Here is a 12,417-nt window from a genome sequence, read left to right as displayed (position 1 = left end):
TTTGAACTTTAGGATGAAAAATACTGTACTTAACAGATATGTGCTTGTTTTATAAAAATTTACAAATATTGACATACAATGAAATATGAAAGAAACAGGCATGACTGCAATGAAACTACCACAAATATGGCAAAAGGAGTCAGGGTTGTTTAGGCATTTACGACGAGAAGTAGCAGGAGCAGACAAGATCTGGAACAAAGGAAATATATACCTATGTAAATAAAACACTAAGATGGAATAGTTACAAGCTTTGAAAACTAAAAAAAACAGCATAAAACGAAATAGATCTTACAACAGTATGCCCGTGGTTACAAGGTTAAGAGAAAAGCCAGCACAAATCCTCTTAATTCCTACTATGCCAGCTTTCTGTTTGCAGATATTGATGGTACTGACCTATTGGGAGCTGCACACACCTCTCACCGCACTGTCTCAATTGTGACTGCACAAAACACAAGGGTAATCTGTGCAGAAAAAACTTGACGTGCTAGAAAAAAACTGACTGCAATTTTGGAATCAGCATGCCAATTTTAGATTTAATCAGCATAAAAATTTAACTCAACAGAAATTTTTTTCAAATTGTTCCCCAGTGTTATCCATGCCTCTGGAACATAGATGCACACATAAACCCAGAGAAACCTGCATGAAACAGTGTAGTATAGGCCTAGATCCACATACAATACAATAAATGCTCAGACATTTATTATAAAAACAGACAGTATAAAAATAGACATGGATAAGTGCGCCCCTGTCATCAGCGGTATGTTGTTTTGTGTGAGCAATGGCATAGGGAGGAAAAGTGTCACTAAAACAAATCATTTTCCATTTTAGTGTATTTGGATCTCTAATGGTGGCGACTGGAGTCATGTGCTTTTCAATTCAATAATTTGGCCTTGAGAAATCTGTATTTGACTCAGACCTCTAGTTATAATATTGGAGATTTCATCTAAGCTTCCACTTTTATTCCAGATGGTTGCTATACAATCTAGATGATGAAAACTAAACAATCACATATAAAAATAAACATTTATTTGAATAAAATGCCCACAATAGAAAGATATATTCTTTATAGTTATATAGTTACATATAGTTATATGAGTTATACACAAACATGGGGTTTGCATAATAGTGGCCAAGGTTTTTGTACACCCTCTCAGGATTTTATATGTCAATGAAAGTCGAAACAGGAAAGACAAATTTGACTACATTTGGACATTTTTGACTGAAGTGTAACTGCTGATGCATTTTCTGTCAGGTTGTTTTGTCTTTGCATCAGGAGAGGGCGCTGTGGCTCAGCTGATGTCAAGCATACACCTACTGTGTGATGGACTGGAGTGTGTAACTGAGGGACTGGTGAACAAAATACATAACCTACATTGTAAGGTGACACTGAGATGTTTTTATTCATGTTCAACATTATACAACAATTAAAAATCCCCAGTTCAGAATAAACAACTTTCAAATTCCTGAATGAATGGTCGACACCAAAATAATTTATTAAGAAAATAAACATACGTCTTTAAAAATATACAGTCATTATGCTTTATGGACACTGACCGAAATCTCAGTAAGTGTGAGATTTGTGTAGAGACACATTCACATTTGTGGTGAAGTCATAACAACTTACAGACATGTTGAAATAATTTCAGGTACAAGGTGTGAGGATGCATCAAAATGCAGTGTAATACTGTGTTCATCATGGAGGACACGTTGGAGGTGAGAAGCAGCGAACTTCAGGTAGTTCACATATGGTGCAAGAGCTGAGATGTAAACCTCAAACTACTTGATGAATCTGTCTTTGAACAATCCACCCGTGTACAGACACTAGTCAAGTTTTACAAACAATTCAAAAATACACATGGACACTTGAAAATTGTTCCTGTGTGGTGTAGTTACTGCTGAGCTGGTCTGTGTTTAAGGTGCATCCACATCATGGAACAGCGAAGCTGGGCTTACAGCATTTTCCTCTCTCACTTAACTGGGGTGTGGAGTTTCTGCTGTTTTCAGACTCTGAGGAAAGACAAGATACAATGTTCACTGATGACTGGAAACATCAAGGCCGGAAGAGGAAATCTAGTAGAGTTACGACTGCAAATCACACGAAAGTGCTGCAACCTCCAACTGCTGCTCTTTGTTTCATCTTGACGATTGTAAAAGTGAAGATACAGTTCAAACTCTAAGGATTTGCACAGTTGCACATTTTTTGTACTTCAGGCTCCATGCTTCAGCACATTCAAATGGACACTGCATAAAAGTGCCAAGTCTCAGCTTTAATTTGAATAGGTTTACATCAAGACAGAAAGAACATCGTGCCAAAAGATTAGGGGTTTGTTAATCTTCATTAATTAAGAAAAAATGGCTCACTCACTGGGTCCAGCTTCCAAAATGTGAGGATTTGCTGTTTTTCTGTTTTATATCATTGTGAATTGCAAACTGTGTACTGGAGTTTTCAGTTTTTGACATTTTATTGATTAAACAACTAACTGGAAAAACATTCACAGTACATAAAAATGATTGTAAGACAAGTAAAATCTACTTTCTCCTTTTTAAAAAATCTGGGTATATTTTCTATTTAACAGGACTAGATTAAAACCTAGTATATGGCTGGACCACCTACGGTCAAATCCTGATTTTATAACTGCGATGTCGTCTAACAAAGTCACCAAATACATAAATTAAAGACAAAATGATTTCAGTTGTATTAACTTATAAAATGATCACAAAGTTAGAAGCAACAGAATATCGTATTTGTCTACACAGCGGACAGCCTCTGTCTGGGATCCACAATAGTTTAGCCTTTATTTACCTCAACTCCAGAATGTAACAGACTTTTATTTGAGACAAGTTTTTATTTCAAACTCCCTGTTTGATATCTGTGATCGATCATATTGGTATTTTAGTACAAAGCCTCGTTTTCAGTTGGTCCTATTTGCTGTGTTAAAGTCACTGCATTATGTTTTAGTACAAACTCAACACTTCCTGTTTCAGATTTTAAGCCCTTTAGGGTTTCAGTGGGTAGAAACTGTTTATTTCTCAACAGGGCTTTTATTGCTGTGCTGTGTTTCTATTGTTTACATGCTATTCAGATCTACTGAGCCTCCCTCCGCTTCCCTGTAGGTCCTGAGCAGCTGGGAAACCAGAGCGGTTCGGTAGACTGTAACCTGTAACAAGAGGTGTAGCCCTAAGCTCCTGGCTGGCATCCATATACGGTCCAGCCATGTATCAGGTTTAAACCCAGTCTTGTTTGAAAAAAAGTCTCCAAATCTTGAGACATTGTGCCGGGCATTCAGCTGACCAGTGGAGGAAATATGATCAGTCAGTCAGTCAGGGACATTCCAGGTTATAGGGCTGGCCCCTCTGTTGAGGTCCAGCCAAAAAAATTCATCCAAAAAGATTTTTTTTACCCTCACCTGGGAGTAGCTCAACGGAGATGCCAAGAGGTCTGGTCTGGTGTAGTTGGGGGGGGTTGCGTGAGGGTCATAGCCCAGACGAGCCAGCATGGGGGCGATTTCAGCCATGTCGCTCAGCACATCAGAGGGGATGTGCCCCACCCACTTGGAGAGGGCGTCTGTGTTCACCGGCTTCATCACCTGGTCTGTCGAACGCTCCACCCTGCACACACAAGCAAACACATGCTCAGTTTATGTGTGTGTGTTTTATATGGAAGAGGAGAAGCCCCAGAACAAATACAAAATCAATGAAAAAATATTACACAATTCCTTTAGCTGTTAAAGACAACAAGCTAAATAACTGCCTTTAGCATGTTTTTCATTTAATTATGACACAGTAAATACAAGGGGAAATGCATATAACAATGTGTCTATATTTCACTTTCTTTGTTCTAATGTAGGCATTTTAAATATTCCATATGTAACCAGTCTACCCCGATAAAAAATGTGTGTAAGCATGTACACACGATTCATAATCACAACGTGCCACTTTCTGTAATAATTCACATTTCTGAACAGTCTATAAAACATTTGTGCGACTAATATTGTGCCAATTGTTGCCTGACTAATCAACATAAGGGTGCTAATTCTCTCAGAATGTGGCCTCATTCCTTCAAATATATGCCAGGTTTGGGTGTAGCAGACGCGACTTAATCCCCTGAGCCTCTGCCCTGCAAAGAGACTCTCTGCTTGAATCACGAACAAATAAGTGGGGCACCACAAATTAAATATCTACTGAGGGAAGTCTGTAAGCTTTGCTTGACCCTGAAAGGTTTGGCTGCTTCAGATGAAAACTTTAATCTGTCTCACAACCTGAGTTTAAGTTTAACTGAGTCAAAAAAAAAAAAACACTGACCACCGTCCTGCAGGTTTAGGAGCAATAGTTTCCACTGCATAATATAATAATAATGTAATAATATGTAATAACTCTGACTCAGTTTACATGCTACACATATATTACACATGTTTGGTTTTATTGCTGAGTCTTAAAGCTCTTAAGGCATTAAATAAACTGACATACTGTATGTGGCAGTGTGGAGAAGGCTTTGAAACCATAATGTTGGCAGATGAAATTTACATATATTTACAGAAAGCATGTATGAATGGTGAAATTTTGTGTTTTATAAATTCCCAGCTATGGCCCTGTTTAGGTGGTATAATTTTTAGTCTGCTTGAGGGTAACTGGCAAGTGTACGCAAAATGATATGAAAATACATTTAGAATATTTGCAGTTGGTGGAAATATCTGATCCAAGTTACAATATATTTTAGTGGCACAAAAATCTTCAGCCTTTTAAAAGATCAATGGTAAACATCAGGTTTCAGTGTGAGTCTCTGAGAAATAAAGAGCTTCTCTCCACCCATGTGGCACTACAGGCAACAATCGTACAAGGAGGAATCCAAAGATAAGCTCAAATGTTTAGGCCATTAATCAATTCACAGAAAAATAATTAGTAACAATTCTGACTATCTTCTAATTATGAAGGAATTTTGCAACTTTTCTTTGTCTTCTCCGATAGTTAACTGCCCATTGATCAATCAAGCTATTTGAATATTTCACCTTTACCTTGAGGAAATCGTGACTAGCATTTTTAACCAAATTCTTACATTTTACATACCAAACAATGAACTAACTGATCATGAACTAAATCAATTGATGACACAAGTTATTGTTATTTGCAACTTTAGAAGAGATAGGCTCTTTAACAGTCGCTTCAAAGAAAACAAGGCATTGCAGCCATTTGACACGTTGTGTTTTGAGTATTTAGTTGTGACTCTCTGTATATGGCTAAACAAACATTCATGTCCGTTTGCCAGGGTTTGTCAAGGACGCACTTGATTCAACAAACACTTTCACACTGATCTGCATCTGACTGTGTTGTCAAATTTCATTCTAGGGAAATTCGGTTGAGGAAACAGATAAGATCTTTACTACAGTGTCAGATGATACGAACTGCTGCACAAGCATCCCAGAGTAGAGTAGAGTAGTCCATCTCTACATGTGACTTACTTTGATTCCCCTGACCCTGCACTCTGACCCCTGCTGGGGACAGATCAATCAATAAAGTTTTAAATTACCTGTGTCGCCTCTCTTTAACCCACATACAGTACTGTCATGTAACAGAAGACATGCAACATGAAAATAATTAAAACATGAAGCAAATACCGGCCAAAACAGGTGTAATACACTGGGAGAGTAAATCTTTAAAACCAAATGTCTCTTACCAATGAAGAATTCTGTTACAAGAGATTCTTCTATACATTTTACAATCATTAAGCAGCAGCACAGGCTTAAGCAAAGCCTGGTTATTCTAAGCAACAGCTCGTGAACAGGTTTAGTTGACTGACAGCGAGAGAGAGAGAGAAAGAGAGAGAGAAATGTGTGAGATGTGAGAATCACAGCTACCCTTTTTTTTAGCAGCCTGTAAAACATGAGACCTTTTATCCTGAAATATACCTGCTCCTCAAAGCCAACAGGACGAGTAAATATGGAAAGAATGAGATCTGTGTATTTCTGTATCATTTATACGCAATATATGCAACATGTATATGGACTGAGCCTTCTTAAAACCACAACTGAAGATAGACACATACAGCAGGCAGTACTTCATTTTGGAAAAGCTGAATATCCTACATATTTTGGCTCATCAGCCTTTATCAGGAAGACAATTTGGTTTCAAAAGCATGAATCCACGGACCCATGAGGAATGTCTTTTGTCACACTTTGGGCTTAATACCAATCAATCATGCCACAGCCTATCTGCGTATTGTGCTGACCAGGTGCATCCATTTATCAGAGCGACGAAGAAACTGTAACCGTTCTCAAATTAATTCATGAGACAATTACATTAATTCCATATTTTTTCCGCTGTTTTCCACTGTTGAGGTTTGACTGGAGCTCTTCTAATGACACCATCTCCTGTGTCCGCTTCATCTGCAAGAGCTTAATGACAGCCAACTGGAGAATTTGCGCCACCAGCTGTTTATCTTGATGCACTCAACTTGCAAAATTTGCATAACAGTGGTGGACGGAAAAAGACATTAATTTGCATTTTCTCTGCTGATTTTCTGGGAACTTGTGTTACATTTGGATGGAAGCCTGACTAGTGGGATGCATGACTGCTTTCATTTACTTACTTACTTCACTTACAAGAAGAAAATGCAAAACTTTCAAAGCCTTTAGAAATGAACTGAAGGAAAAATGATATGAATATATGTATTCAACATTATGTCAGGCTGGATTAAGTAAAACATAAATTCAGATATTAGAAGACTTTCCAAGGACGTGAACATATTCTGGGACCCATACTTTGACTTTCAAAGATTCATACTCAACCTTTGTGGGTGTTTACTCACACATGCAGTTTCACTTTATTGAGATGAGGTTTTGAGATATGTGCCTCTGAAACTCTGCCTCCCCCACAACAGAAGTGGCCTTTGCCATTTGAAAAGCAGCTTACCTCTCCAGAAAACAGGTTTCGGAGACAGTTATCAGAAAACCTCAGCATGCGAAACTGAAACCATCTGCATGGCTAGATGTCACTAGAGCTAAGACGTAGAGTTAAAGCTCGGTGTACACATACGTCAAATACTCACTTGGACAGAGACACACCACCGGCCTTTCCAATCAGCTCTTCATGGTGCAGCACCGACGGGTCCCATTGCAGGTCTAGGAAGTGAAGCAACTTCCTCATTTCCTCCTCTGGGTGGAGGACAAGCTGCTCGTAGCTGACGGGCATACATCTGCCCTTCCCAACTACCTGACACTGGCTGAACATGGTCTCCACTGCACTGCTCCACTTTGTCAGACAGTCCCTGTAGCTGTTCAGGTCGAAGCCAGAGATGGTCACCTGTGAATGGAAAGGCAGGATAAACACAGGAAACCTGTCACATGAGGGTAAAGGAAAAAGTAAATGGAAAATTCATTTAGTCACAATGTGGCACCAGAACAAACTTGTCAAGTGGCTGTTTGGAAAGATAACCCTGTAAGGAGGTTTGTCTGCCTGCGGCCCTGATAAAAAACAGCTAGTCAGCATACCTTGCGTGAGATCATGGAGTGGACGGCTGCCCGTCCGTCTCGTAGCATGAGCACAAATTTGGCTTTGGGGAAGATGCGTGCCAGGTATGAGAGAGATTTCAAGGCGAATGGGTCCTTGTTGCAAAGGCGAGGTGCAGGCTCCCCATGGCCGACTATCACCTGAGGCACATATGTAGAAACTGAGTATTTCTACAAGAAATGGCTTCATTCAAGTTTTTTCATATTCATATTCAGACGGCAAATATACAGTAGCAAGTAAAAGTACGTAAACAATTTGCAATCACCTGGTTGTGCTTGAGCTAATACCACATAAGGAATTGTGTGTCATTAAACATTCACAGTGCTGGTGGAAAATAAAAAGTAAACCCCTGGATTAATAACAGGTTGAACCTCTTTTGACAGTAATGACCAAAGCAAAGCAGCTTTATCTGTGGTGTCATGTCATGGTACATGCAACCATTCACCATGATACAGTGCACTCATGAACAGAGATGTTAACCAGCTGTAGTGATCATTTTAATCCTTTAGTTCTTACTCCGGGGCTTAATTTTTACCTAAGTGATGATTCTGTGTTGTGCCTTTGGACTCATCTAAGCTGGACGCCCACTTCTAGGGAGAGCAGCCACAGAACTAAATCATCTCCATTTATAGACAGTTGATTGACATCGTTTTGGTAAAATTTCAAGCAAAAAATACTCATTTTCCAGCTTTTAAAATTTGAGCAACTGCTACTTTTTTTTTTTTTTTTGCTTTTTTTTGCCTATTGACTGTTGGTCAGACATGACATGAGAGGCATTTTTCACTATATTTTACATTTTAGAATGACAAAATGATCTCCAGATAAGTCAATAATGACTCTTAAATATTACATTACATCTTAATTAACATATTTACAGTTGCCTTTAATGACGTATTTGGGGCCTCACTGTACAAAACAGACTGCACGATGCGTCGACCAGCTCACCTCTAACAGGAACGCCCGTACGGCTGAATCCAACACCTGGTCAGTGACACCCGCCTCATCCAGTCGTATCCTCTCCTTAACGGAGCGACTCCAGGTGGCCCTCATAGCCAGGAGGCGGGGAATCACTCGGGTCTCTTCCCCACAGCGTACCGCATTGTGGGCATCCAGCATGACGCGCATCAGTGTGGTTCCACTCCTGGGAAAGCCTCCAATGAAGATCAGCGGCGTTTCTTCAGCGAAGTGTTCATTAAGGGATAAACTCTGGTTGGCGGAGCCCAGGTTGAGCTCCATCCACCGGTACCGATGGCTTTTTGGAGGGCACTCTATCCCACTCATGCCCAGGTAGAGCAGGGAGGCGGAGCAGAGGAGCATGCAGCCCAGCAGCAGGCTCAACCTGTTGGTCCTCATGGTTGCTGGGTGTATGGAGGTCAGGAGGACATAAAATAATATTTAGGAGCCCCTAATTTACTTCATCAAATTCAGTAAAAATCAGCCAGACCTAGCCTGACAGTCAGGCTGATAAGGATGAGTGTAAAAAAAACTGAGATGATGCTGAGGAAGGCCTGACAGAGGCCAGGACAGTGCAGTCAGGTGTGGGCTGGGGAGACCCCTCACTCCTCTGTAGCTCCTCAGCCCTGGTGTTGGAGAGCAGGATCCATGCATGCTGCACTCCACAGCCAACCATGTCTGTTAGCCATCATTCCTGTAGTACCTAAAACATGAGGAGAATGTGTCATTCATCTCAGCAAGAACTGCACCAGAATCCGTTTACACTGCTTACAACCAAATGAATGCTTCTGTTTCTCAGGGACTGTGAATCATACTGCAGAATGAAAAAACGTAAATCATCCTATTCTAAATTTCTAATGAATGAGTAACTGCAAACATTAGCCACTGCCCGGCATGAGTGAGCTATTATCAGCAAGCAGGGTGTGATGGTGGCTGCTGTGTTATTTTGCCAAGAACACTTGAACACTTTCATAGGATCTGAAATGCATCCAGTTTCTGTTCTCAAAGAAGCTATTCTGTATCTTTCCTCTGGGAAGCCACTGACTCTTAAGCCATATCAAACTTCACTGTGGCATGCAACGCAGACACACTCTCAGGCAGTGTATCTGAAGCCACTAATTACAACCTCCTCATGTTTTTATACTCACTGACAGTTTCTTCCACACTGAAACGCAAAGCAATCTATTTTATGATCAAATTACCATTGACCAAGCAAGAGGAAGCAACTTCCTCATTTATCTCCTACAATGTGCAGACGAGCAGTTTTGTCAACATAAGCCAAGGTCCAATTCCTCTTCTTGGCACACCACAAAATAAAATACACAAGCTTGCAAGAAAAATTGAATCAGCTGAAAACTGACTTAACAATAACTAATGTTGAATGTATTATTTTTAAAGCTCTAAAGTTCACAACTCAAACAGCAGCTTTGCTACTTGCAGAACAATCTTGGAATATTTCTCCCTTTCCCAGGGGTATTTTAGTTTCCTTCTTGTTCAGACTGGATGTAGAGGGAGCCTCACATATGGATGCCACGTGGAGAACCCTCCGCCCCCCCCCCCCCCCCCCCCCCCCCCCATAAAATTCAGTTTGACCATCAAAGCAAAAATGAAAAACAGCTGGAAACGAGGACATCTCGACCGTGCTCGGATACTTACATGCTGCTTTAAGCCATTCTAAGTCCAGTGGCATCCACAAGCTTTACATGTAATTCTAATGCATTTCCATGCAGAGATTAAGCCACTTGGAGTTTGCAGAGAATTAGGCCAGTGGTTTAAGATAAGGCTTGCTGCTTTTTCCCCCCTCAATTGACTTAAAGGGCTGATACACTCAAATTATGAAAATAAAACCAACAACAACAAACATATACATATATCTAACTTTAGGGATGCAATTAACAATTATTTTCATTATCATTAAGTCAATTCATTTGTTAATCACTTTCTCAGTTGCTCATCTGCTCAATGCCTGAAAACGGAGTAAAATGCTCAACACACTTTCCTGAAGCCAAAGTCGATGTCTTCAAATTGCTTTTTTTGTCCAGAAAAGAACTTAAGACAAAAAATCTTTAGAAAAGGGAGCTGTAATTTGGCATGGATATAGAGCTGCAAAGATTAGCCAATTTATCGACTGACAAAAAAATAATCTGCAACTTTGAAAATCAATTAATCATTTCCGTTATTTTTCTGAGCACAAATACCAAATATTTGCTGATTCCAGCTTCTCAAATGTGAGAATTTGAACTTTTGTTAATCATAGATAGATAAAAAACGTTATTAATCCCTTGGGTAAATTCAAAAATGTTCAATTCTAAATCAAATTGAGGCAAAAAATATGATAATAAACTGATCTTGGTTGAATAACATGAACAATCTGAATGCTTCTTAATGGGCTGTGGGAATTTATAACATCTTTTTGTCATTATTTTCTGACATTTTATACACAAAACTGTGTATACTAAATCGATTGATCAAGGCAATAATTAACAGATTAATCAATAATGAAAACAAGAGACTATTTTTTGAAAGAAAGTAGTTCAAATGAAAACTCTTAAACGGTGAGACACTGTTTATGGAAAGAACTGCTGCTGTTACATTTTTATGTAATTTTTTTCATACTATGAAAGGAAATATGATCAAATTTACCTCCTTTGTATTGAAGTGGAGGCGAAAACAAAACCAAAACCATCTGCTTTGCTAGACAACACTAGAGGGAAGTAAAAAAACACGTTTTGCAAAGACTGGCTGTGGACACCAACTCTGACAAATCCACAAACTGACCTCGAAAAGGCCTCAGTGTTCCCTGATCAGGATCAAGCCAACAAACCATTCAATGATAAGAAGAAAACGGCCATCACAGTCAGCCAATAGGAAAGCAGCAAACTGACACCAGGTTCATCAGGAAACCCAAAGGTACGTGTCCAGCTGCAGCTGCTTGATCATGAGGAACTTCTGCCTTTGCTGGTTCTTTGGGCAAAATATGTGGTGACATCTTTGAACAGCAGCTTGTCAAGAAATCTGAAGCTCCCTTGTACCTCACAGGAGGTAGCAATGACACTGACTTCCTGCTGAAGGAGGGAAACTCTGAGAGGAAGAGCAACTTCCACATTTAACCTTAACTCTAGTTCACGCATCACTGTCAAGAGCCTCCCTATTGTTGCAAGCGTTTCCTCTAATGCTCTCATTTGAATTATGCATTTCTGTATGTGTTATCTTTGCCCTCTCTGCGATGCAAAGAGTTTCCCCTCAGTAGCATGTGAGTGAAATGAATCCAGTGTACCAAAGGTACATGTTCAATTGCAGCTGCTCGCCTGCTGCACGGAGTATGCGATGAACCAGGTGTGTGTTGGTGGAAACATGATAAACAGGTCAAAGCCACAGTACAGTCAACGCCGCGCGTTTGTGTATAAATGGGATTATTGTACAGCTGCAAAGCGCAGGCCCAGCAGCCACGCACATCTGGCCTGGCTCGGTTCTGCATCTCGTGTGCAAAAAGCCACCAGGTGGGTGACCCGCTCTCAGCCCAACACCGCGGCAGCCCGGCGGCCACCGCGCCGTCCGTCAAGCGCATTATTTCACCTTCTTTACCTGCCGTGCACACTCATCTTTCTGTCTGCAGGCAGCTAGCACACTTGGAAATTTCCTATCTGTTAAAAAAAAACAAAAAACGGTGTGCACTCACCAGCGTGTGTGAAACCGAAATCCGAAGAAGAAGAGAAAAAAAAAAAAGCAAAAAAAAAAAAAAAAAACAACACATGAACCTTGATCCAAAAGAAACGAACTGCTCCTCTATCCCCACAGAGACAACGGTGTTCGCTTTCGTGTGGAGAATATATCGGCGGAGGAGGTCGCGGCGGACATGTCTGCCCCGTTTAGGATTTAAAAAAAATACATAGTTATACAACGTATCGCCGCTGGCTCCAGACGCTAACTTTGCACCGTGGAGAGCAGGAAAAAAAAAAA

General features: G+C 40.2%; 1 protein-coding gene across 1 annotated transcript; it reads right to left on the bottom strand.

Annotated features, from left to right (window-relative positions):
* Positions 1-1,376: 1,376 nt before the first annotated feature.
* LOC139637389 (protein-tyrosine sulfotransferase 1-like) lies at positions 1,377-12,417 on the bottom strand. The gene is made up of 6 exons (XM_071506063.1): positions 12,137-12,417; positions 8,449-9,160; positions 7,485-7,643; positions 7,043-7,296; positions 3,408-3,609; positions 1,377-2,007 (listed from the first exon to the last, which is right to left on the bottom strand). The coding sequence occupies exons 2-6, from the start codon at positions 8,854-8,856 to the stop codon at positions 1,972-1,974; spliced, it is 1,059 nt and encodes a 352-aa protein (XP_071362164.1). The 5' UTR covers positions 8,857-9,160; positions 12,137-12,417; the 3' UTR covers positions 1,377-1,971.

Source organism: Trachinotus anak, unplaced genomic scaffold (assembly GCF_046630095.1).
Source record: "Trachinotus anak isolate AG129_WGS33_773 ecotype Australia unplaced genomic scaffold, CSIRO_AGI_Tana_v1 ptg000020l, whole genome shotgun sequence".
In the NCBI taxonomy this organism is placed as follows: Eukaryota; Metazoa; Chordata; class Actinopteri; order Carangiformes; family Carangidae; genus Trachinotus; species Trachinotus anak.
Note: the sequence above shows the minus strand (reverse complement) of the source record. Positions and strands in the feature narration are given on the sequence as shown.